The sequence below is a fragment of the Oncorhynchus mykiss genome, chromosome 16, assembly GCF_057628025.1.
Source record: "Oncorhynchus mykiss isolate SJ-2025 chromosome 16, ASM5762802v1, whole genome shotgun sequence".
Taxonomy (NCBI): domain Eukaryota; kingdom Metazoa; phylum Chordata; class Actinopteri; order Salmoniformes; family Salmonidae; genus Oncorhynchus; species Oncorhynchus mykiss.
This window is the reverse complement of record NC_143037.1, coordinates 67,745,001-67,772,784: the sequence shown is the minus strand read 5'-3', so window position 1 is coordinate 67,772,784 and position 27,784 is coordinate 67,745,001. Positions and strand designations below refer to the sequence as shown.

At 45.9% G+C, this 27,784-nt stretch overlaps 1 protein-coding gene across 1 annotated transcript in view; it reads right to left on the bottom strand.

Annotated features, from left to right (window-relative positions):
* Positions 1 to 258: 258 nt before the first annotated feature.
* Positions 259 to 27,784, bottom strand: part of cacna2d3a (calcium voltage-gated channel auxiliary subunit alpha2delta 3a) — a 324,461-nt gene continuing 296,935 nt past the window's right edge. The window contains exons 31-37 of the mRNA XM_036947559.2: positions 25,929 to 26,004; positions 25,731 to 25,783; positions 25,166 to 25,221; positions 23,121 to 23,235; positions 4,004 to 4,116; positions 2,790 to 2,872; positions 259 to 1,236 (exon numbers count right to left, since the gene is read on the bottom strand). Of these exons, the coding sequence (XP_036803454.1) occupies positions 1,144 to 1,236; positions 2,790 to 2,872; positions 4,004 to 4,116; positions 23,121 to 23,235; positions 25,166 to 25,221; positions 25,731 to 25,783; positions 25,929 to 26,004 (589 nt within the window). The 3' untranslated portion in view covers positions 259 to 1,143. The remainder of the gene's footprint in view (positions 1,237 to 2,789; positions 2,873 to 4,003; positions 4,117 to 23,120; positions 23,236 to 25,165; positions 25,222 to 25,730; positions 25,784 to 25,928; positions 26,005 to 27,784) is intronic.

Genomic DNA, 27,784 nt, shown 5'->3' with positions numbered 1-27,784 from the left:
CTAGGGGGAGGGCTAGGGGAAGAGCTAGGGGAAAGACTAGGGGAAGAGCTAGGGGAAGAGCTAGGTGAAAGACTAGGGGAAGAGCTAGGGGGAGGGCTAGGGGAAGAGCTAGGGGAAGAGCTAGGGGAAGGGCTAGGGGAAGAGCTAGGGGAAGAGCTAGGGGAAGGGCTAGGGGAAGAGCTAGGGGAAAGACTAGGGGAAGAGCTAGGGGAAGAGCTAGGGGAAAGACTAGGGGACGAGCTAGGGGGAGGGCTAGGGGAAGAGCTAGGGGAAGAGCTAGGGGAAGGGCGAGGGGAAAGACTAGGGGAAGAGCTAGGGGAAGGGCTAGGGGAAGAGCTAGGGGAAGGGCTAGGGGAAGGGCGAGGGGAAAGACTAGGGGAAGGGCTAGGGGAGGGCTAGGGAAAAGACCAGGGGAAGAGCTAGGGGAAGGGCTAGGGGAAGAGCTAGGGGAAAGACTAGGGGGAGGGCTAGGGGGAGGGCTAGGGGAAGGGCGAGGGGAAAGACTAGGGGAAGAGCTAGGGGGAGGGCTAGGGGAAGGGCGAGGGGAAAGACTAGGGGAAGAGCTAGGGGAAGAACTAGGGGAAAGACTAGGGGAAGAGCTAGGGGAAGGGCGAGGGGAAAGACTAGGGGAAAAGCTAGGGGGAGGGCTAGGGGGAGGGCGAGGGCGAGGGGAAAGACTAGGGGAAGGGCTAGGGGAAGGGCTTTTGGGAAGGGCTAGGGGGAGGGCTTTTGGGAAGGGCTAGGGGGAGGGCTTTTGGGAAGGGCTAGGGGGAGGGCTTTGGGGAAGGGCTAGGAGAGGGCTAGGGGGAGGGCTTTGGGGAAGGGCTAGGGGTGGTATTTGGGGAAGGGCTAGGGGGAGAGCTAGGGGGAGGGCTAGGGGAAGGGCTAGGGGAAAGGCTAGGGGAAAGGCTAGGGGAAAGGCTAGGGCTAGGATAAGAGCTAGGGGAAAGGCTAGGGGAAGGGCTAGGGGAAAGGGTAGGAGAAGCCTAGAGCCAGGGGAGGGCTAGGGGAGGGCTAGGGGAAGGGCTAGGGGTTGGTTTGTGATTTTTTTAAATGATCTGTGGCGTAGTCAGGGATTCATGTGCATGCCGAGCCGAGCCAATCCCAGCCAAGCCTGGGATTGGGGGGCGTGGCCAGCCCTGGTCACCTAGGAAACAGCACCAGCAGCAGGCAGAGCAGTGTTGCCATTAGTGATGGGGAGAGGTTGAGAGCTCCTCCACACTCCATAGAGTTCTCCTGCAGCAAGAGAAAGAGAAAGTGAGATGGAGAGAGAGAGAAAGATAAAGAAAGAGAGAGAGAAACAGAGAGAGAGAGAGAGAGAGATAGAGAGAGATAGAGAGAGAGAAAGAAAGAGAGATAGAGAGAGAGATATAGAGAGACAGAGTCAGATACAGATTAATTCATGGCCCAGCAAAGGTTTAATCCATTGTTACAGTATGGTGAAGCTACGGTCAAGTTATTGTGTAGTTGTGGTGTGGTTGGGGAATGGATATGGTTTGGTTACCTCTGGGTGGAAGGGGTGGCAGGAGGTTAGGTTGGGCTATGGTTGTGATGTGGTTGGGTTTGGTTACCTCTGGGTGGAAGGGGTGGCAGGAGGTTAGGTTGGGCTATGGTTGTGATGTGGTTGGGTTTGGTTACCTCTGGGTGGAAGGGGTGGCAGAAGGTTAGGTTGTGATGTGGTTGTGATATGGTTGGGTTTGGTTACCTCTGGGTGAAAGGGGTGGCAGGAGGTTAGGTTGTGATGTGGTTGTGATATGGTTGGGTTTGGTTACCTCTGGGTGGAAGGGGTGGCAGAAGGTTAGGTTGTGATGTGGTTGTGATATGGTTGAGTTTGGTTACCTCTGGGTGGAAGGTGTGGCAGAAGGTTAGGTTGTGATGTGGTAGTGATGTGGTTGTGATATGGTTGGGTTTGGTTACCTCTGGGTGGAAGGGGTGGCAGAAGGTTAGGTTGTGATGTGGTTGTGATATGGTTGGGTTTGGTTACCTCTGGGTGGAAGGGGTGGCAGAAGGTTAGGTTGTGATGTGGTTGTGATATGGTTGGGTTTGGTTACCTCTGGGTGGAAGGGGTGGCAGAAGTTTAGGTTGTGATGTGGTTGGGTTTGGTTACCTCTGGGTGGAAGGGGTGGCAGAAGGTTAGGTTGTGATGTGGTTGGGTTTGGTTACCTCTGGGTGGAAGGGGTGGCAGAAGGTTAGGTTGTGATGTGGTTGTGATATGGTTGGGTTTGGTTACCTCTGGGTGGAAGGGGTGGCAGAAGGTTAGGTTGTGATGTGGTTGTGATATGGTTGGGTTTGGTTACCTCTGGGTGGAAGGGGTGGCAGAAGGTTAGGTTGTGATGTGGTTGGGTTTGGTTACCTCTGGGTGGAAGGGGTGGCAGAAGGTTAGGTTGTGATGTGGTTGGGTTTGGTTACCTCTGGGTGGAAGGGGTGGCAGAAGGTTAGGTTGTGATGTGGTTGTGATATGGTTGGGTTTGGTTACCTCTGGGTGGAAGGGGTGGCAGAAGGTTAGGTTGTGATGTGGTTGTGATATGGTTGGGTTTGGTTACCTCTGGGTGGAAGGGGTGGCAGAAGGTTAGGTTGTGATGTGGTTGGGTTTGGTTACCTCTGGGTGGAAGGGGTGGCAGAAGGTTAGGTTGTGATGTGGTTGGGTTTGGTTACCTCTGGGTGGAAGGGGTGGCAGAAGGTTAGGTTGTGATGTGGTTGTGATATGGTTGGGTTTGGTTACCTCTGGGTGGAAGGGGTGGCAGGAGGTTAGGTTGTGATGTGGTTGTGATGTGGTTGGGTTTGGTTACCTCTGGGTGGAAAGGGTGGCAGGAGTCAGGTCGTCTCCGGTCCTTCTGGAACTTCAGTCGTTCACACTTCAGAGACTCGTTATGTGCAGCCGCAGTCAAGGAACGCATGGGAGACTTCACAGTAGAGCACACTACTGGTCCACATTCAAAGCAGCGTGCCACAATATAAGGAGCACCTCACACAAGCACCCTACTTGCTTGTATCCCAGACAACATATGACAGATCAACGCTAAACAGATCAACGCTAAAGTGAATATTGCTTTGGATAGGAATTTCCCTTCTTTTCATTGCAATTCCATGGTTGTAACTAGGAGCTGTGTTCTTCCAGCAGGCTTGCAGCCTGGCCTCTCTATACTGTAGCTCAGCGTCTGCTATTGATCAGGCCCCCATCACTAGCACAGGCCCTTATGAAACATCACACACACACACACACACACACACACTCCGTTGTGAAACAGTCCATCTGTTAGAGCGCCATGCATTGTTTGAAACCCTCAACCCTCCAGCCTCAGATCTCGTACCCAAACATGCACGCGCACAGGCACACACGCACACACACACGCACATGCACACACACATGCACATTCACACACATATGCTCACACACACACACACACACACACACACACACACACACACAGCTCTTTCATCCAACTAACGGAGCAAAGGGCAAACAAACTCTCACCAAACCCGCCCGCAAATTAAAGCGATCTCTGCTTTTCCCATCGTTCCTCTCAGAGGATACAAAACAATAACTCACTGACCATAATGATGCTGACACTGGAATTCATGGGGTGAAAAAGGAGAAATAAGTTGTGTGTATCAAAATACATGAGAAGGGAATAACGTTGTTTTTCTTTTTACTGTGTGACAGCCCCTGAATAAGCAGCTGTGGAGCCAACCGAAGGGGCCGTGGGAGGTGATCACTGATCATATTGAAGTCAGACAAGCTTTAATGAAAACCCTGGAGGTTTTGCTACATTTTGCGGTTGGCTCACACACACACTCAAAAACACATTCACTCCCTGAGTTCGAGAGATGTGAAATCAATTCTACCCGTACCTCTGTACTGTGCCACTCATGCCTTACACCACATCCTCTCCCCCTGTTCCCCTGTCCACACCCCTACACATATCCACACCCATACTGTCCCCGATTTCACCCTTTACTCCACCAGTCCACCCCTTCAAACCGGTCTCTGTGATAAGGATATACATGATCTCGATGGGGTCCATGGTGATTGGAGCAGCATCAGAACAGTCACACTTGTTGTCTACCACCACCATGAAGAGATTACTGCTGGGGATCTGCTGGATCACAAATGATCTGCCAATAGGAAAACACAGAGGAAGGGAAAGGGCGAAAAAGAGAGAGAGATGGAGGAGAAATAGAGAGATGGAGGGGAAAGAGAGAGAGATGGAGGAGAAAGAGAGAGAGATGAAGGAGAAAGAGAGATGAAGGAGAAAGAGAGAGAGAGAGAGATGGAGGAGAAAGAGAGAGAGATGAAGGAGAAAGACAGAGAGAGAGATGGAGGAGAAAGAGAGAGAGAGATGGAGGGGAGAGAGAGCGAGATGTACACTTCAGATTGACTTCAGATTACAGTACCAGTGTAACAGGGGGACACTTTGAAAAGATTCCAATGGGCATGTGTCAAAAAATATGCCTTGTCTCGGTGTGTTGCACACACACACACACACACACACACACACACACACACACGCAAAGGCACATACACATATTCTAACCCCCCCCCACACACACGGCCCATCCAAGGCCCTCACCGATGAAGTGTTGCAGAATATAAAACACTCCAAAGGAGAGAAATGGGAAGCAGACTCCAGTTCCTCGAGTTCCAGATCTTCCCATGGCTGGGTTTAACTGGCCGAGGAGACACTGTCTGATCTGGCCTCCTGGTTAGTGATTTATGTCTCAGCATAGGGTTTATGAACAGGAGAGGCCGTAAAGATGATCTCTTCTTTCTCTCTCACTCTCTCTTTGTCTTTCTCTCTGACCCCCTCTCTTTTCCACCGACTGTGATTTATGTCTCTCACTGTAATGCATTTATCACTAGTGGATCTCCTCAAAGGAGAGGAGACACGCACGCACGCTCGCCTGCACACACGCATGCACGAATACAGCATCTCCGCAAAATAACCTTCAGAGGAAAGTAGCCTGACTAAGTATACAGCCTCTCCAGCTTAACATACTCTAGTCTAACCCAGTCCAACCCAGTTACTCCAACTCAGCCCAGACTAACCCAGTCCAACCCAGTTACCCTAACTCAGAGCAGTCTAACCCAGTCCAACCCAGTTACCCTAACTCAGAGCAGTCTAACCCAGTCCAACCCAGTTACTCTAACTCAGCCCAGACTAACCCAGTTCAACCCAGTTACCCTAACTCAAAGCAGTCTAACCCAGTCCAACCCAGTTACTCTAACTCAGCCCAGTCTAACCCAGTTATTCTAACTCAGCCCAGTCTAACCCAGTCCAACCTAGTTACTCTAACTCAGCCCAGTCTAACACAGTCCAACCCAGTTACTCTAACTCAGAGCAGTCTAACCCAGTCCAACCAAGTTACTCTAACTCAGCCCAGTCTAACCCAGTCCAACCCAGTTACTCTAACTCAGCCCAGACTAACCCAGTCCAACCCAGTTACTCTAACTCAGAGCAGTCTAACCCAGTCCAACCCAGTTACCCTAACTCAGAGCAGTCTAACCCAGTCCAACCCAGTTTACCCTAACTCAGAGCAGTCTAACCCACTCCAACCCAGTTACTCTAACTCAGCCCAGACTAACCTAGTCCAACCCAGTTACCCTAACTCAGAGCAGTCTAACCACCTCCAACCCAGTTACCCTAACTCAGCACAGTCTAACCCAGTCCAACCCAGTTACCCTAACTCAGCACAGTCTAACCCAGTTACCCTAACTCAGCACAGTCTAACCCAGTTCAACCCAGTTACCCTAACTCAGCACAGTCTAACCCACTCCAACCCAGTTTACCCTAACTCAGCCCAGTCTAACCCAGTCCAACCCAGTTACCCTAACTCAGCCCAGTCTAACCCAGTCCAACCCAGTTACCCTAACTCAGAGCAGTCTAACCCAGGCCAACCCAGTTACCCTAACTCAGCCCAGACTAACCCAGTCCAACCCAGTTTACCCTAACTCAGCCCAGACTAACCCAGTCCAACCCAGTTTACCCTAACTCAGCCCAGTCTAACCCAGTCCAACCCAGTTACCCTAACTCAGCACAGTCTAACCCAGTCCAACCCAGTTACTTACCCTAACTCAGAGCAGTCTAACCCACTCCAACCCAGTTACCCTAACTCAGCATAGTCTAACCCAGTCCAACCCAGTTTACCCTAACTCAGCCCAGTCTAGTTTTAGAGGCCCCCATCTTAGCTGTGCAGAGAAATGTTTTCAATTTTTAAGCCAATTTCCTGCAATTCTACATGGAGCTGAGAGACATTTTTGTAGTTTGAAAGCTAATTATCTACGATTCTACACGTTATGTCATGGAGAAAATGTAAAATTGAGCCGTTTTAAAGCAAACTCCCTGCAACTCTATGCATTTTGCTCAAACATAATAACAAAATCTATATTGCTAAATTCATTGTTTGGGGAATTTTCACTGATTGTCTAGATGTTATTTTGGTTATTGTTAGTTCTCAAAGATTATATTATGTAGCCCATTATATTTTCTACAAACTTTACATCTTGTTTAAGTCTTTTAAGTTTACACTGAAAGTGTTTTTCCATCCCGAAAATTAGTTTACACTGTTTGGACTAGGTGACCAAAAAACACACTGCCCAAGGATACCAATTGCAAAAAAAACCTTGTCCAGCACAGTCTATTCAAGCCCAGACCATCCTAACCTAACTCAGCACAGTCTATTCAAACCCAGTCCATCCTAACCTAACTCAGCACAGTCTATTCAAGCCCAGACCATCCTAACCTAACTCAGCACAGTCTATTCAAGCCCAGACCATCCTAACCTAACTCAGCACAGTCTATTCAAGCCCAGTCCATCCTAACCTAACTCAGCACAGTCTATTCAAGCCCAGTCCATCCTAACCTAACTCAGCACAGTCTATTCAAGCCCAGACCATCCTAACCTAACTCAGCACAGTCTATTCAAAGCCAGACCATCCTAACCTAACTCAGCACAGTCTATTCAAGCCCAGACCATCCTAACCTAACTCAGCACAGTCTATTCAAGCCCAGACCATCCTAACCTAACTCAGCACAGTCTATTCAAGCCCAGACCATCCTAACCTAACTCAGCACAGTCTATTCAAGCCCAGTCCATCCTAACCTAACTCAGCACAGTCTATTCAAGCCCAGTCCATCCTAACCTAACTCAGCACAGTCTATTCAAGCCCAGACCATCCTAACCTAACTCAGCACAGTCTATTCAAACCCAGACCATCCTAACCTAACTCAGCACAGTCTATTCAAGCCCAGACCATCCTAACCTAACTCAGCACAGTCTATTCAAACCCAGACCATCCTAACCTAACTCAGCACAGTCTATTCAAACCCAGACCATCCTAACCTAACTCAGCACAGTCTATTCAAGCCCAGTCCAACTCAGCCCAGTCTAACCCAGCCCAGCCTAACCTATTCTAACTCAGACCAGTGTATCAAAGAGCTCTATTTTCATGTAATCTGACCAAATCACTGGTTCCAATCCAAGTGCCGATGCGTTTACATTTGTTGGATTACATGAAACTAGAGCTCTTTGGCCAAGCACAAGTGGTGGGTTTGGTCGTCAAAATGGGAATGCATGAGCAGAAAATAACCCCATAACAACTGTAAAATATGGTGTTGGATCTTCAATGTTAAGGGGCTATTTCACTGGTCCTTAGACCCTTGTTAAGGTCAAAGGCATCATGAACTTTACCCAGTAGCAGGACGTTCTGACAAAAAACCTGTTGCCTCTGACAGGAGGCTGAAACATTAGGAACATTTCTGTTTCAAAACTGTTTCAAAACTATAAATCCTACAAACACATGCTTACCACCGTTAGAAAGGTAAGAACCTTTGGATTCCAATACAGGTGTGGGATTCAATTACAGAGCCAGAGCAACAGCATGCAAAGAAAAGCACAAAAATACATGCATATATATATATATATATATACAGTGCCTTCGAAAGTATTCAGACACCTTGACCTTTTCCACATTTTGTTACGTTACAGCCTTATTCTAAAAATGGATTAAATAAAAACATTTCCTCAGCATTCTACGCACAATACCCCATAATGACAAAGTGAAAACAGGTTTTGTGAAATGTTTGCAAATGTGTAGAAAACAAAAACAGGAATGACTTATTTTCATAAGCATGAAATTGAAATTGAGCTCAGGTGCATCCTGTTTACATTGATCATCCTTGAGATGTTTCTACAACTTGATTGGAGTCCACCTGTGGTATATTCAATTGATTGGACATGATATGGAAAGGCACACATCTGCCTATATAACGTTCCACAGTTGACAGTGCATGTTAGAGCAAAAACCAAGCCATGAGGTCGAAGGAATTGTCCGTAGAGCTCCGAGACAGGATTGTGTCGAGGCACAGATCTGGGGAAGGGCATCAAAAAATGCAGCATTGAAGGTCCCCAAGAACACATTGGCCTCCATCATTAATAAATGGAAGAAGTTTGGAACCACCAAAACTCTTCCTAGAGCTGGCAGCCCGGCCAAACTGAGCAATCGGGGGATAAGGGCCTTGGTCAGGGAGGTGCCCAAGAACCCGATGGTCACTCTGGCAGAGGTCTAGAGTTCCTCTTTGCAGATGGGCGAACCTTCCAGAAGGACAACCATCTCTGCAGCACTCCACCAATCAGGCCTTTATGGTGCCCAGTGAAGGAATCCAAATACTTCCCGAATGTACTGCACTGTATACAGTGCCTTCAGAAAGTATTCACACCCCTTGACTTTTTACACATTTTGTTGTGTTACAGCCTGAATTTAAAATGGATGAAATGTAGATGTTGTGTTCCAGCCTGAATTTAAAATGGATTAAATGTAGATGTTGTGTTCCAGCCTGAATTTAAAATGGGATTAAATGTAGATGTTGTGTTCCAGCCTGAATTTAAAATGGGATTAAATGTAGATGTTGTGTTCCAGCCTGAATTTAAAATGGATTAAATGTAGATGTTGTGTTACAGCCTGAATTTAACATGGATTAAATGTAGATGTTGTGTTCCAGCCTGAATTTAAAATGGATGAAATGTAGATGTTGTGTTCCAGCCTGAATTTAAAATGGATTAAATGTAGATGTTGTGTTCCAGCCTGAATTTAACATGGATTAAATGTAGATGTTGTGTTCCAGCCTGAATTTAACATGGATTAAATGTAGATGTTGTGTTCCAGCCTGAATTTAACATGGATTAAATGTAGATGTTGTGTTCCAGTCTGAATTTAACATGGATTAAATGTAGATGTTGTGTTCCAGCCTGAATTTAACATGGATTAAATGTAGATGTTGTGTTCCAGCCTGAATTTAACATGGTGTCACGCCCTGACCATAGTTTACTTTGTATTTTCTATGTTTTGATTGGTCAGGGTGTGATCTGAGTGGGCATTCTATGTTTCATGTCTTGTTTGTCTATTTCTATGTTCAGCCTGATATGGTTCTCAGTCAGAGGCAGGTGTTCATCATTGTCTCTGATTGGGAACCATATTTAGGTAGCCTGGGGTTCACTGTGTGTTTGTGGGTGATTGTTCCTGTCTATGTGTTTTTCACCAGATAGGCTGTTTTAGGTTTTCGTTACGTTCATCACGTTCTTTATTTTGTAGTGTTTGCATTGATTCGTGTTTTACGTTTGTCCATTAAAACATGGATCGCAATCTACACGCTGCATTTTGGTCCGACTCTCCTTCTCATAAAGAAAACCGTTACAGAATCACCCACCACAAAAGGACCAAGCAGCGTGTCAACAGGCAGGAGCAGCGCGAGGAGAAGCGCAATAAGGATTTCTGGACATGGGAGGAAATCCTCGACGGGAGAGGACCCTGGGCTAAACCAGGGGAGTGTAGCCGCACTAAGGTGCAGCGGGAGAAGAAACAACAGGAACAGCCCAAAGAGGAGTACAGTATGGAGTATACTACTTGGGAGGAGATCGACAGGTGGGCGGCCGACCCAGGGAGAGTGCCGGAGCCCGCCTGGGATTCGCTGGAGCAGTGCGAGGAAGGTTACCGTAGAATGGAGGCGGTGAAAGCAGAGAGGCGCTGGTATGAGAAGGCAGCTCGGCGACGCGGATGGAAGCTTGAGAGGCAGCCCCAAAAATTTCTTGGGGGGGGGCTAACAGGGAGTATGGCTATGCCAGGTAGGAGACCTGGGCAGACTCCCTGTGCTTACCGGGGGGCTAGAGAGACCGGACAGGCACCGTGTTATGCAGTGGTGCGCACGGTGTCTCCAGTGCGGGTGCATAGCCCGGTGCGGTATATTCCAGCTCCGCGTGTCTGCCGGGCTAGATTGAGCGTCGAGCCTAATGCCATGAAGCCGGCTCTACGCAGCTGGTCCCCAGTGCGTCTCCTTGGGCCGGTTTACATGGCACCAGCCTTGCGCTCGGTGTCTCCGGTTCGCCTGCATAGTCCAGTGCGGGCTATTCCACCTCGCCGCACTGGCAGGGCGACCGTGAGCATTCAACCAGGGAAGGTTGGGCAGGCTCGGTGCTCAAGAGCTCCAGTGCGCCTGCACGGTCCGGTTTTTCCAGTACCACCTCCACACCCCAGCCCTCCGGTAGCAGCTCCCCGCACCAGGCTTCCTGTGCGTGTCCTCGGCCCAGTACCACCAGTGCCAGCACCACGCATCAGGCCTACAGTGCGCCTCGCCTGTCCAGCGCTGTCGGAGCCCTCCTCCTCTCCAGCGTTGTCGGAGTCTCCCGCCTGTTTAGCGCTGTTAGAGCCTTCCTTCTCTACAGCGCTGCCGGAGTCTCCCGCCTGTTCAGAACTGCCAGTTTGCAAAGAGCTGCCAGTTAGCATAGAGCTGCCAGTTAGCATAGAGCTGCCAGTTAGCATAGAGCTGCCAGTTAGCATAGAGCTGCCAGTTAGCATAGAGCTGCCAGTCTGCAAGGAGCTGCCAGTCTGCAAGGAGCTGCCAGTCTGCAAGGAGCTGCCAGTCTGCATAGAGCTGCCAGTCTGCATGGAGCTGCCAGTCTGCAAGGAGCCGCCAGAGCTGCCAGTCTGCAGGATGCCGCCAAAGCTGCCAGTCTGCAAGGAGCCGCCAGAGCTGCCAGTCTGCAAGGAGCCGCCAGAGCTGCCGGTTAGCATGGAGCAGCCAGGGCCGCCAGTCAGCATGGAGCAGCCAGGGCCGCCAGTCAGCATGGAGCAGCCAGGGCCGCCAGTCAGCATGGAGCAGCCAGGGCCGCCAGTCAGCATGGAGCAGCCAGTCAGCATGGAGCAGCCAGTCAGCATGGAGCAGCCAGAGCAGCCAGTCAGCATGGAGCAGCCAGAGCTGCCAGTCAGCATGGAGCAGCCAGAGCTGTCAGTCAGCATGGAGCAGCCAGTCAGCATGGAGCAGCCAGTCAGCATGGAGCAGCCAGAGCAGCCAGTCAGCATGGAGCAGCCAGAGCTGCCAGTCAGCATGGAGCAGCCAGAGCTGTCAGTCAGCATGGAGCAGCCAGTCAGCATGGAGCAGCCAGAGCTACCAGTCATCATGGAGCAGCCAGAGCAGTCTGCCAGCATGGAGCAGCCAGAGCTGTCAGTCAGCATGGAGCAGCCAGAGCAGCCAGTCTGTGACCAGTCTCTTCCAGATCTGCCAGTCGTCCAGACTCTTCCAGATCTGCCAGTCGTCCAGACTCTTCCAGATCTGCCAGTCGACCAGACTCTTCCAGATCTGCCAGTCGACCAGACTCTTCCAGATCTGCCCGTCGTCCAGACTCTTCCAGATCTGCCAGTCGTCCAGACTCTTCCAGATCTGCCAGTCGTCCAGACTCTTCCAGATCTGCCAGTCGTCCAGACTCTTCCAGATCTGCCAGTCGTCCAGACTCTTCCAGATCTGCCAGTCGTCCAGACTCTTCCAGATCTGCCAGTCGTCCAGACTCTTCCAGATCTGCCAGTCGACCAGACTCTTCCAGATCTGCCAGTCGACCAGACTCTTCCTGATCTGCCAGTCGACCAGACTCTTCCTGATCTGCCAGTCGACCAGACTCTTCCAGATCTGCCAGTCGACCAGACTCTTCCAGATCTGCCAGTCGTCCAGACTCTCTCAGATCTGCCAGTCGTCCAGATTCTCCCAGATCTGCCAGTCGTCCAGATTCTCCCAGATCCACCAGTCAGCCAGGATCTTCCAGACCCGCCAGCCAGCCAGGATCTGCCGGATCTAACCACCTGCCTGAGCTTCTTCTCAGTGCTGAGCTTCTTCTCAGTGCTGAGCTTCCTCTCAGGGCTGAGCTACCCATCTGTCCCGAGTTACCTCTGTCCCGAGCTGTCCCTCTGTCCCATGTTATCATTGTGGTGGGTAACCTATTTAGGGACGTTTAGGAGGGGGATTAAAACTGTCATGGAGTGGGGTCCACGTCCAGCGCCAGAGCCGCCACCGCGGACAGATGCCCACCCAGACCCTCCCCTATAGGTTCAGGTTTTGCGGCCGGAGTCCGCACCTTGGGGGGGGGGTACTGTCACGCCCTGACCATAGTTTACTTTGTATTTTCTATGTTTTGATTGGTCAGGGTGTGATCTGAGTGGGCATTCTATGTTTCATGTCTTGTTTGTCTATTTCTATGTTCAGCCTGATATGGTTCTCAGTCAGAGGCAGGTGTTCATCATTGTCTCTGATTGGGAACCATATTTAGGTAGCCTGGGGTTCACTGTGTGTTTGTGGGTGATTGTTCCTGTCTATGTGTTTTTCACCAGATAGGCTGTTTTAGGTTTTCGTTACGTTCATCACGTTCTTTATTTTGTAGTGTTTGCATTGATTCGTGTTTTACGTTTGTCCATTAAAACATGGATCGCAATCTACACGCTGCATTTTGGTCCGACTCTCCTTCTCATAAAGAAAACCGTTACACATGGATTAAATGTAGATGTTGTGTTCCAGCCTGAATTTAAAATGGATTAAATGTAGATGTTGTGTTCCAGCCTGAATTTAACATGGATTAAATGTAGATGTTGTGTTCCAGCCTGAATTTAAAATGGATTAAATGTAGATGTTGAGTCACTGTCCTACACAACACCCCATAATGTCCAAGTGGAATTATGTTTTTAGAAAAAAATTTAAAAAATAATTTAACAGCTGAAATGTATTGAGACAATAAGTATTCAAATTTGCTTAACAACTCACATAATACATTTCATGGATTTTCTCTGTGTGCATAGTGTTTAACATGATTTTAGAATGACTACCTCATCTCTTTTTGAATGACTGCCTCACCACACATTCAATTATCTGTAAGATCCCTCAGTCGAGCAGTGAATTTCAAACACAGATTCAACAACAAAGACCAGGGAGGTTTTCCAATTCCCCAATTCCTATTGGTAGATGGGTAAAAATAATAAAAGCAGACATTGAACATCCCTTTGAGAATGGTGAAGTTAATAATTACACTTTGCATGGTGTATCAATACAACCAGTCACTATGAAGATAAAGGTATCATTCGTAACTCAGTTGCTGGAGAGGAAGGAAGCCACTCAGGGATTTCACCATGAGACAATTGATGACTTTAAAACAGTTACAGAGTTTAATGGCTGTGATAGGAGAAAACTGAGGATGGATCAACAACATTGTAGTTACTCCACAATATTAACTTAAATTACAGAGTGAAAAGAAGGAAGTCTGTATAGAATAAAAATATTCCAAAACATGCATCCTGTTTGCAAGAAGGCACTAAAGTAATACTGGAAAACATGTGGCAAAGAAATGAACTACAACTAGAGTGTTATGATTGGGGCAAATCCAATACAACACATCCCTGAGCACCACTCTTCATATTTTCAAGCATGGTGGCTGCATCACGTTATCCGCAAGAACTAGGAAGTTTTTCAGGATAAAAATAAATGGAATAGAGCAATGCTGGAAAGACAGAGGATAGAGGAAAAGTTCATTCAGTCTGCTTCTCAACAGACACTAGGATACAAATTCACTTTTCAGCAGGACCATAACCTAAAACAACCTAAAACACAAGGCCAATTATACACTGAAGTTGTTTACCATTGTATGTTCCTGAGTGGCCTAGTTGGAGTTTTGACTTAAATCAGCTTGTAAACCTATCGCAAGACTTGAAAATGGCTGTCTAGCAATGATCAACAACCAACTTGAGAGAGCTTGAAGTATTAAAGAAATAAAAATATTGTAAAATTGTACAATCCAAGTGTGCAAAGCTTTTAGAGACTTAACCAGATCGGCAGAGATTGCAGCTGTGAGCCTAAGATGATTCTAACATGTATTGGCTCATAATTATGTAAATGAGATATTTATATATTTAATTTTCAATAAATGTACAAACATTTCTAAAACCATGTTTTCAATTTGTCATGATAGGGTTTTGTGTGTGGATGGATGAGAAAAATAATAATAATTAATACATGTTGAATTCAGGCTGTAACACAACAAAATGTGGAAAAAGTCAAAGGGGTGTGAATACTTTCTGAAGGTACTGTGTATATATATTTTCTTTATTTTGCGGGGAGGGTTGGTTCCCAAATTGTCTCCATGTTTGGGAAAAAGACATTTGATAGTCTAGATTTGAAATAAAATATGTCACCAATGATCCTAAAACAAATAGAAATAATAAAAAAAGGTTAGGACTTTTACCTAATGGCGGTGCTCTAAACATGCTGGCGCTGAGCGATTAACTAATATGTTGTTTTTTAGTTGTTGACCAATGTTGGTACAATCATTTGAATTCCATTTAATTCTATTTTTTTGTGAGCCAAACGCTCTGTTTCTCTAGACAGAAATCAAATAATTAATGACAGAAATCAAGTCAAGAACTATGTGGGACGCTGGGCTGAAGGGAGTTTTCAGTCAGCAAATATTCAAAACTAGTTTAGCTACAATGACTACAATAATCCATTGCGCCTATTCTTTCCGGCTCAGACTGAGATGGATAAACTTTTACGGCTGCTACTTTATGTTAGATACACACAGACCGCATGAGAGAGGAATGTACAAACACAAGGAGAGAGAAGGATAGAGACAGTTCGTGAAAGTATGCCTTATCTACTTTGAAGAACTAGTACATTATTTTGTCAGACAGCTCTGCAGCATACTTAGGCAGGCTTGCCTAGCTAACTAGGATGACTACAGACAGTACAGTATTTGGAGCACAGAGAGAACGTTGTCTGGCTGGCTTGCTGCTTCTGCCTGATCAGCGATAAGATGATGACTTTAAGGAGTGAAAATAATAATTCATCAAATATACACTAAGTCATATACACAACTGAAATATTTTATTATTTCATAGTTATTTCCTATTTCTCTATTGATGTCTACCCAATGTGGACCTTAAACAGACAATGGAATATTTTCAGTGTTTTGGCAAAACTGAATGTTTTTTAACTTCCATTAAAAAGCTCTAAAATAATTTGAATGTCATTATTGTCCCCCGCGATGAAATCGGGAAGGGGGCTGTGGATCGGTCTCCATCCGTATGTATGTTTACATGTTCATTAGTCTCACGCAATATCTCAGACAGCACTGGGCCGATTATGACTAAACATGGGGGAATGATGCGTGTTGTCATGGAGATCCGGCATTTACAAAATGACACTGATTGGCCAAAGACGAGAGCTATAATAATTAACTGAAATTTGTAGTCACACTAAAACATGCATAAATTCCCATAGGAACACAGACATTTTAAAAGTACAGGGCTTGTGCAAAGTGCCATGTCTTCGCGTTTTGTCTTAAAGGAATGTACATATGAGGAGATAGCTGAAGTCGTAACCTTTCACTGATGTAATCTGATCTCATATGAGGAGATAGCTGAAGTCGTAACCTTTCACTGATGTAATCTGATCTCATATGAGGAGATAGCTGAAGTCGTAACCTTTCACTGATGTAATCTGATCTCATATGAGGAGATAGCTGAAGTCGTAACCTTTCACTGATGTAATCTGATCTCATGTATGATTTCCAGTTTGTCCACTAGATCGCAGCAGAAGATCACATGGCGTGACTTGGCCACTTGAAACCAGATGCGTTTGATCTGTGCGAAAATAGCTGAAAGGATTTTCAAGCCTTATGTCATAAAATGACCGTGGCGACCGGGGCTTTTAAGTTATCCTGTAACAATGACATCGCCAGCAGTAAAAAGACAAGTGCTGTAGCTTTGGAATGATATGTCCCTTTCTATTTTCTGACTGAAATTGACTGAGTGGGTCCAGCTTAAGCTCCGCGGACCAGGTACCAGGTCCAAAACAACCGCTCAGAGTTTAACAGGTTACAAAATCTCAAATTTTTTGGAGCATACAATATAGCTCAGCATTTCAATTATTTATTTTATACATTTTGCTCATCTTTTTCAAGGGTGTCAATCATTTCAGGCCCCACTGTATGTGTGTACACACACTCAGTGGTGTAAAATACTTAAGTAAAAATACTTTAAAGTATTAGTTAAGTCGTTTTTTTGGGTATCTGTACTTTACTTTACTATTTATATTTTTGACTACTTTTACTTCACTACATTCCTAAAGAAAATGGTGTGCTTTTACTCCATACGTTTCCCCTGACACCCAAAAGTCCTAGTTACAATTTGAATGCTGAGCAGGACAGGAAAAAGGTTCAATTCACACTCTTTTCAAGAGAACATCCCTGGTCATCCCTACAGCTTATGATCTGGTGGATTCACTAAACACAAATGCTTCCTTTGTCTGAGTGTTGGAGTGTTCCCTTGGCTGTCTGTAAATGATGTCTGAGTGTTGGAGTGTTCCCCTGGCTGTCTGTAAATGATGTCTGAGTGTTGGAGTGTTCCCCTGGCTGTCTGTAAATGATGTCTGAGTGTTGGAGTGTTCCCTTGGCTGTCTGTAAATGATGTCTGAGTGTTGGAGTGTTCCCCTGGCTATCTGTAAATGATGTCTGAGTGTTGGAGTGTTCCCCTGGCTGTCTGTAAATGATGTCTGAGTGTTGGAGTGTTCCCCTGGCTGTCTGTAAATGATGTCTGAGTGTTGGAGTGTTCCCTTGGCTGTCTGTAAATGATGTCTGAGTGTTGGAGTGTTCCCCTGGCTATCTGTAAATGATGTCTGAGTGTTGGAGTGTTCCCCTGGCTGTCAAAAACAGTCATAAAAAAGGAAATTGTGCCATCTGGTTTGCTAAATAAAAGGAATTTGTACTTTTACTCAAGTATGACAATTGAGTACTTTTTCCACCTCTGTACTTAAGTACATTTAAAACAGAGTTTTAGACTTTTACACAATTATTATTTTACTGGGTGACTTTCACTTTTACTTGAGTCATTTTCTATTAAGGTATCTTTACTGTTACTCAAGTATGATAATTGGGTACTTTTCCCACCTCTGCACACACAGAACGGTGTGCTTCTGACACACACTCACACACAGAACGGTGTGCTTCTGACACACACTCACACACAGAACGGTGTGCTTCTGACACACACCCACACACAGAACGGTGTGCTTCTGACACACACAAACACACAGAACGGTGTGCTTCTGACACACACTCACACACAGAACGGTGTGCTTCTGACACACACTCACACACAGAACGGTGTGCTTCTGACACACACTCACACACAGAACGGTGTGCTTCTGACACACACAAACACACAGAACGGTGAGTTTCTGACACACACTCACACACAGAACGGTGTGCTTCTGACACACACTCACACACAGAACGGTGTGTTTCTGACACACACTCACACACAGAACGGTGAGTTTCAGACACACACAAACAGACAGAACGATGTATTTCTGACACACACAAACACACAGAACTGTGTGTTTCTGACACACACAAACACACAGAACGGTGTGTTTCTGACACACACTCACACACAGAACGGTGAGTTTCAGACACACACAAACACACATAACGATGTATTTCTGACACACACAAACACACAGAACTGTGTGTTTCTGACACACACAAACACACACAAACACACAGCGTTGGAGTCAGAGGAGAAAAGTGTCATAGAAGCAATAAGTAGCCCTTTCTCATGGCTCTAACCCCTTAACCACGCAGTATAAAGAATACCATGACTTCCCTATCAAATACCACTCTTGGTCATGTATGAATTATATGTACCACCCGCGTGATACTGTAAACCCTATTAGCAGTGACCACTTTATCGAAGGAAAATGTACTTGCTACGACCAGAGGTGGGAAAAGTACCCAACTATCATACTAGTAGTAAAAGTAAAGATACCTTAATAGAAAATGACTCAAGTAAAAGTAAAAGTCCCCCAGTAAAATTTTACTTGAGTAAAAGTCTAAAAGTATTTGGTTTAAAATATATTTAAGTATCAAAAGTAAAAGTATAAATCATTGCAAATTCCTTATATTAAGCAAACCAGACGGCACAATTTTCTTGTTTTTAAATTTACGGAAAGCCAGGGGAACATTCCAACAGTCAGACATAATTTACAAACGAAGCATGTGTGTTTAGTGAGTCCTCCAGATCAGAGGCAGTAGGGATGACCAGGGATGTTCTCTGTTTAGTGAGTCCTCCAGATCAGAGGCAGTAGGGATGACCAGGGATGTTCTCTGTTTAGTGAGTCCTCCAGATCAGAGGCAGTATGGATGACCAGGGATGTTCTCTGTTTAGTGAGTCCTCCAGATCAGAGGCAGTAGGGATGACCAGGGATGTTCTCTGTTTAGTGAGTCTGCCAGATCAGAGGCAGTAGGGATGACCAGGGATGTTCTCTGTTTAGTGAGTCCACCAGATCAGAGGCAGTAGGGATGACCAGGGATGTTCTCTGTTTAGTGAGTCCTCCAGATCAGAGGCAGTATGGATGACCAGGGATGTTCTCTGTTTAGTGAGTCCTCCAGATCAGAGGCAGTATGGATGACCAGGGATGTTCTCTGTTTAGTGAGTCCACCAGATCAGAGGCAGTAGGGATGACCAGGGATGTTCTCTGTTTAGTGAGTCTGCCAGATCAGAGGCAGTCGGGATGACCAGGGATGTTCTCTGTTTAGTGAGTCCTCCAGATCAGAGGCAGTATGGATGACCAGGGATGTTCTCTGTTTAGTGAGTCTGCCAGATCAGAGGCAGTAGGGATGACCAGGGATGTTCTCTGTTTAGTGAGTCCACCAGATCAGAGGCAGTAGGGATGACCAGGGATGTTCTCTGTTTAGTGAGTCTGCCAGATCAGAGGCAGTAGGGATGACCAGGGATGTTCTCTGTTTAGTGAGTCCACCAGATCAGAGGCAGTAGGGATGACCAGGGATGTTCTCTGTTTAGTGAGTCCGTCAGATCAGAGGCAGTAGGGATGACCAGGGATGTTCTGTTAAGTGTGTGAATTTGACTATTTTCCTGTCCTGCTAAGCATTCAAAATGTAACGAGTACTTTTCAGTGTCAAGGACAATGTATGTAGTTAAAAGTACATTATTTCCTTTAGGAATGTAGTGAAGTAAAATAAAAGTTGTCAAAAATGTAAATAGTAAAATAAAGTATAGATACCCCCAAAAACTCCTTAAGTGGTACTTTAGAGTATTTTTACCCCACTGGCTACGACTGTGAAATGTGATTGTCTCATCTAGCTATCCTAAAATGAATGCACTAATTGTAAGTCACTCTGGATAACAACTCAAATTTAAATGCAAAAATGTATAAAATACGAACCCTGTCTACTATGGACGATGTATACTTTAGTGCACTTGATAACATACACATTAATGTTGACTTACAATGTACAGTTGGAACAGCCACCAGGGATAATCTTCAAGTCTTGTGTTTTAAACGGACTACACCAGAATGTGCTTCGTAAGGACACGTCTCTCAAAGAGGACAGAGTTAGTTGAAGATGACAATAGATGGTCCTGTGTATTGTGGCTAATAGATGTGTGGTATCGCTGCAATAAAACTATTCACTTCTGGAGCCTAAAACATCAACTACAGCCACTTTGTTTCCTCTTTCATAACCTGAGCGCAGATGTCTGATAGTTGCTTCATATAACACACACACACACACACACACACACACACACACACACACACACACACACACACACACACACACACACACACACACACACACACACACACACACACACACACACACACACAGACACACACACAGACAGATAGACAGACAGACAGACAGACAGACAGACACACAGACAGACAGACACACAGACACACAGATAAACAGCACGCATGCACGCGCACAAGCACGCACGCACACACACACACACACACACACACACACAGAGACAAACAACACACACACACACAGACAACACACACAGACAACACACACACACACACAAATCCGCTCTTAAGTAACAAACTAAAAGTTCACTAAATAAACACTGAAGAGTTGTTCAGTGGAGGAGAGCCGTGGAGCTGTGAGAATATATTTCCTACAGGCTAAAACGTGTCCCAATGAAAATAAGAGAACATCTCTCAGTCAGCCACTAACATAAACCAGATGTTTATTACCAACATCCCCTATTACTAATATGAGCTATAAAATTCCATATAACCAAAATAAAAACTCCATTTCACTTTGTCAAATTCATTGTGCTTTAAAAAGGATTTATAGGAAACCGACTAGTTGGGTTAGACTGAGAGTTCTGCCTGCTCAACTCAAACCGCTTTCATCTATTCATCTACTGACAACAATGTGCTCTTCTCAAAGCATCATCAGATGTTTAATGTGTGTGTTCGTGTGTTTGTGTCTGTGGGTGTGCGCACGTGTGTGTATATGTGCATGTGGGTGTGTTTCCGATCCTGTCGCTGATAAATGTAATAAGATTATATTAATCGCGGATTCTCAGTTAGGGTTCAGAGTTCAATCCATCGCTTATGATTTATTCATATTTATTCAAATATAGGCCTGACACAACTCACCCATTGGCTGTAAATGCTAAAATACCTGGGCCCTCTGGGATCAGCCAATCACAGAGGCTCACTTGGATCTGTGTGGCGTGTGATTAGCTTTAAGGTTCGTTGCCTGGGTGACTTCTCTTCTGTTTGAACATTAGTAAGGCTATACCTTGTGACAGATATCCTGCATATGTCTGTGTGTGTGTGTGTGTGTGTGTGTGTGTGTGTGTGTGTGTCTGACTGCACCCCAACCCGCATTTAATCCTGGCACCCAGGGCTGTGGTTACCCTCCTGAACCTGAGAGCCAAAGAGAACGCATACACGCACGCATGCGCACGCACACACACACACACACACACACACACACACACACACACACACACACACACACAGACAGACAGAGACACTTCTAAGTTTCCTTGGCAGCTCCACAGCTGGGAGCAATGAAGGGCCCATCGGAGTGATTCAGAGAACACCCCACAATTGCCTGACAGAGAAGCCCAAATTGTTAATGGGGACCACACTAATTTCCCCGTTTCTAAAGGAAGCCTTTTTCTTTTTTTCTACTCCTCTCTCCCTCAGCTTGTGTTGTGGTCACATTTTAAACTGTGTTTGAGAGAGTGTGTGTATAAACGTGTGAATGTACGTGGGCATGCCAGTGTATAGGTCTATGTTTATCTATAAGTGTGTGACTGGAAAACCATGAATCCTCCATGGCTGTTAACTGTGATAATCAGCTCTATGCAGAGGTGGGACCAAGTCACTATTATTCAAGTCACAAGTCACAAGGTCCAAGCGTAGATTTATTTACAGCTCTTGGTGATCCAATGGTGAAAGCACCATATCATACACAATATACAAGTCGATTTAACAAATATACACGGTCAATAGCCCTAAAGGTATAACCTCTGTATCAGGCTTTAACCTGTCCTGTCTGAGAAACCAAATGTATTCTGTCTAACAGGAACAGGTAGATCTACATAATAAGCTCAATAAGCACCAAACAATTACCCAATAGGCAATTACAACCAATAAACTGGTTCTACAATGTAAAGGACATTTCCATATCCATTGTTACATTTGTACATTCGTCTTAATCAGACGTAATGTTTATTACTGATATTCCACCACCATGCGAACATGTAACAATCATTTTCTCTTATTCAACACCCTGAGTCGAAAACGTGGAGCGCAGGCCGCGTACAGTAGCCTATTTCTATGTGCACTAAGACGCGCGTGCTCCTAATACGAACAACAAAAACGACAGACACACGGAACTCTGAACAAAGGAAACTATACATTGAATTAAATAAAACAGAACTTCCACCTCATGAGTCTTTTGCGAATGTTCACGTGTACTATAAACATCGCGCACACTCAGAGTAAGTAACGATTGGCTATAAAATGAAAACGTATCGTAGGCCTATCAAACGTGAAACAGAAATGTCTAGGTGTTCCAATAAACAGTAAGGTAATGGAACGATTAAATGCTAGCAATTATTGTAGTATTAGGTGGGATATATATTTACAACACATGGCCTATGGATTTAAATGTGAAAGCGACAGCCAAAATTTCAACAAGAGAAAAACATCACTCTCCACTGGCGGGAGTTTGAAGATTGCAAATGAAGAGCCATGCCTAAGGTGCAAGCTTCATAAGTCAATTAACAATATTAAGCAATTGTTACATACCAAAAGACCAGTAGACCTATGCTAGTAATTGTTGCCCCATTGCTGGTGAGCTTGCAGTAACAGTACATATTCTTGGTCACTAAACATTTTTGGAGCAGGATATTTATTTATTATGGCAATCCTCTCCCCCTACAATTTGACGTTTGCGCTGCACCAGATCCTATAGCTGTAGCCTACAACAAATCAGCAATCTTTCGCCTGCTCACCGACCTGTGTTGATTGACAGTTTGCTGGTCCAATAAGAGTGCCGATTGTGTTTCACTAGCCAATATGTTGCAGGGTGATGCTGCAGCTCTACTGTCTCTGGCTGCATGTCGATTAATCCATGTAGACTGTGCCACAAAATGAGTGACATTACAAAACCTGGACAGATCATTTCAAGTCATCAGTCTCAAGTCAAAGTCGAGTCCCGAGTCTTGAAGCTCCAAGTCCAGTCTCAAGTCATCAAATCTGTGGTCAAATGTGTGACTGGAGTCAGACAGGAGTCCAAGTCATGTGACTCGAGTCCACAGCTCTGGCTATATGTAATGAACTGTGCATTTTAACTGTTTACAGCAGTACTAGTGGAAATAAAGGACCATAGACTGCACCATAGACTGCATTTGATTGGCAGTGTGTGTGTGTGTGTGTGTGTGTGTGTGTGTGTGTGTGTGTGTGTGTGTGTAAACTGTGACGTACTTGATGCATCCCTCACAGTCGATGTTCCCAGTGGTCTCCTTTATGGTTCTCTCTGAGACAAAGGCTGGGTACTCTGTATCACATGGCACCAACATGGTCCGATCACCCCTCTGGGCTAGAGAGAGAGAGAGAGAGAGAGAGAGAGAGAGAGAGAGAGAGAGAGAGAGAGACAGAGACAGAGACAGAGACAGAGACAGAGACAGAGAGACATTTGGAGATTAGAATAAAACATTATTTTCTAAACTACTGTAAATATGTTAATCACACACTCCTTTTACAGACATAGTGAAACCACTATGCAATGACTACATCCAGTTTATCTGATAGTGGTGTTTTAAATTCATTACATGTATCACTGCTGCCACTCAGTGATTTGTGGTAGTACTGCAGTTGATTAAAAAAAGGATGTACGGAACACTGTATTAATTCATTGCACAAGCAAACCACCTTGTCTACAGTAAATGTACATACTAAATTACTATACAATAAGAAAACGATGAGCTTAAAAACATTTCTACAAAGAAACATAGTCATAGGCTGATTAGGAAGGAGTGTGCATTAACATACAGTAGGTTTATGGGATGGGTTTGTCTGAACGCTTAGGATTAGTTCAATTTGAGGACGTGCATGGACACACATGGATTCCGTTGCCAGTTGGTTCTGATGTGGGACAGGCCTATCTGGTGTGTGTCTGATGGTTTTGTCTCTTTTGTGAGGTGATGGGAGTGTAAGAGCTGGGGTTAGCAAGCTGTGAAATTGTGTCTTCTGTTCCATGTCCAACCCAAAGAAACCATGTTTCTACAGCATTTTCAGCAGCCCTCCCGTTCTCTCGCTCTCTCTCTCTCTCTCTCTCTCTCTCTCTGTCTCTGTCTCTGTCTCTGTCTCTGTCTCTGTCTCTGTCTCTGTCTCTGTCTCTGTCTCTGTCTCTGTCTCTCTCTGTCTCTGTCTCTGTCTCTGTCTCTGTCTCTGTCTCTGTCTCTGTCTCTGTCTCTCTGTCTCTGTCTCTGTCTCTCTCTCTCTCTCTCTCTGTCTCTGTCTCTGTCTCTGTCTCTGTCTCTCTCTCTCTCTCTCTCTCTCTGTCTCTGTCTCTCTCTCTCTCTCTCTCTCTCTCTGTGATTTCCTTAGTACACTATTGACTAACAGTAGGCCTGCATTCTAAAAACAGTTGTTCATATTCTCTCCTCTTCTTCTATCAGGTCTTGGTGAGCCTTCTAGACAACCTTTGTTTGACAGCTAATATTTCACTTATTTGTTTTGGCACTAGGTAGCAACATCTAATGCCTTCATTTGACGCTAGTTTGAGGGACTTAACTGCCAGACAGGGAATCAGGCTTACACAGCCCATTAAGTATTGAGTGGAACATAGTTCCTACCTTGGCAGTGGCCTGTCTGTGTGTGTGGATGAAGCCTGTCTCTCTGGTTCCATAAAGGATATTGCTTCCTACTGCCACCAATATGACACACATCCTCACAGATCATAAAGCTCACGCATGCATGCATACGCACACAAATAGATGTATGCACGCACGCACACACACACACACGCACGCACGCACGCACGCACGCACGCACGCACACACGCACGCACGCACGCATGCACACACACACACACACACACACACACAGACACACACACACACACACAGCGGGGTCAGTTGAGGTAGCTCCATGGACTGCTCTGGCTGTCCTTTAAATGTCCTGTAAGGAGTTTGTGACCATTAGTCTTTCATTCTGTTTTTCCAGCGGTCACACTGACTCAGAGAAAGAGAGAAAGAGACTGAAAAAGAGAGAGGTGAACGAGTGGAAAGACAGAGGATCATGGAGAGGTCATGACTGAGATGTGTGTTTTGTGTGTGAGCAAGGTTTTTTTTGCGGTCAGAAGTTATAGTCTTGCTCATGTCCTGCACTCTTAACCTCTCGGCTGTGGTTTTCAACATAGAACAAAATGTGAGTGGCGTCTTCAACATCCAATCACAATTGAGTGTGACGGGCTCGCCCAACCAGCAGCTGGCCTCTAAACACACCTGACCCTACTACCCACTTACCTTTGGCTGTGAGGTCAGAGTACCACCAGCTGTACAGATTAAACTCCAGCATAAAACTGAAGAGAAGGAGAAGAAAGATACATAGAATCATCATCAATCCTCATATTCCCAGGGAATCACAAACACACAGTTCTACTACGTATCAACCTATAATCCACAACAACCACAACAACCCAATCACCCCTGGGACTGAACTCTGTGGCTCTGACATCAGACCACCCAGGAAGCAGGGCGATTCCACAACCACAGAGAGCCCACTGCATTGTGGGAGTGCCCCAGCTAAGTGGCGACATAAGGATGTCATTACAGCTCATGAACGGAGCTAACGTCACCACAGGCCTAGAGGACGCCCATGAACGAAGGAGCACATACACGCAAATGGATGTGCGTACGCACACACACACAAACATCCACGCGCGCACGCACGCACACACACACACACACACACACACACACACACACACACACACACACACACACACACACACACACACACACACACACACACACACACACACACACACACACACACACACACACACACACACACACACACACAGCTTACATGACAAGTTCTGTAAGGAGCCACTTCACTGTGGCAAAGATGGCAAAGTAGGGCTGGAGAGAGAAGAGAGGAACATAACAGTTACCATCTACAACTGAGAAATAATGTCACTAACTACGTACTGTACATGAACAGATTGGAGATTGGAGAGGGTGTGAGCTTGCTGGAAGGATACATTTATAAACATGGGGTACTCACGTCCAATAGTGCACGGGAACCGTCACTACTTTCTGCAAAGATCCTACAGATCGCTTGGTAGTCATACAGAGTAACCCTGGAGAGGGGTAAAGAGAGGTGGGGCGGTCAAAACCGCTCCAATCTTCTAGTCCAAAGGTAGCAAAGTAACAGGCCTAAAAATGTTGCCATTTATTTAGAGATAAAGGTAGATATAAATGAGGGATAATTATTTTATTTAACTAGGTAAGTCAGTTAAGAACAAATTCTTATTTTCAATGATGGCCTAGGAACAGTGGGTTAACTACCTTGTTCAGAGGCAGGACAACAGATTTGTACCTTGTCAGCTCAGGGATTTAATCTTGCAACTTTTTGGTTGGTAGTCGAACGCTTTCACCACTAGGCTACGCTGCCGCCCCAAAGATGGATTGTTTATGTGTGCCATTCAGAGGGTGAATAGGCAAGACAAAATATTCAAGTGCCTTTGAATGGGGTACAGTAGTAGGTGCCAGGTGCAACAATATGTGTCAAGAATTGCAACACTACTGGGTTTTTCAAGTTTAACAGTTTCCCGTGTGTATCAAGAATAGTCCACCACCCAAAGGACATCCAGCCAACTTGACACAACTATGTGAAGTATTGGAGTCAACATGGGCCAGCATTCCTGAGGAACGCTTTCAACACCTTGTAGAGTCAACATGGGCCAGCATCCCTGTGGAACGCTTTCAACACCTTGTAGAGTCAACATGGGCCAGCATCCCTGAGGAACGCTTTCAACACCTTGTAGAGTCAACATGGGCCAGCATCCCTGTGGAACGCTTTCAACACCTTGTAGAGTCAACATGGGCCAGCATCCCTGTGGAACGCTTTCAACACCTTGTAGAGTCAACATGGGCCAGCATCCCTGTGGAACGCTTTCAACACCTTGTAGAGTCAACATGGGCCAGCATCCCTGTGGAACGCTTTCAACACCTTGTAGAGTCAACATGGGCCAGCATCCCTGAGGAACGCTTTCAACACCTTGTAGAGTCAACATGGGCCAGCATCCCTGTGGAACGCTTTCAACACCTTGTAGAGTCAACATGGGCCAGCATCCCTGTGGAACGCTTTCAACACCTTGTAGAGTCAACATGGGCCAGCATCCCTGAGGAACGCTTTCAACACCTTGTAGAGTCAACATGGGCCAGCATCCCTGTGGAACGCTTTCAACACCTTGTAGAGTCAACATGGGCCAGCATCCCTGTGGAACGCTTTCAACACCTTGTAGAGTCAACATGGGCCAGCATCCCTGTGGAACGCTTTCAACACCTTGTAGAGTCAACATGGGCCAGCATCCCTGTGGAACGCTTTCAACACCTTGTAGAGTCAACATGGGCCAGCATCCCTGTGGAACGCTTTCAACACCTTGTAGAGTCAACATGGGCCAGCATCCCTGAGGAACGCTTTCAACACCTTGTAGAGTCAACATGGGCCAGCATCCCTGTGGAATGCTGTCAACACCTTGTAGAGTCAACATGGGCCAGCATCCCTGTGGAACGCTTTCAACACCTTGTAGAGTCAACATGGGCCAGCATCCCTGTGGAACGCTTTCAACACCTTGTAGAGTCAACATGGGCCAGCATCCCTGTGGAACGCTTTCAACACCTTGTAGAGTCAACATGGGCCAGCATCCCTGTGGAACGCTTTCAACACCTTGTAGAGTCAACATGGGCCAGCATCCCTGTGGAACGCTTTCAACACCTTGTAGAGTCAACATGGGCCAGCATCCCTGTGGAACGCTTTCAACACCTTGTAGAGTCAACATGGGCCAGCATCCCTGTGGAACGCTTTCAACACCTTGTAAAGTTCATGCCTCGACAAATTGAGACTGTTCTGATGGC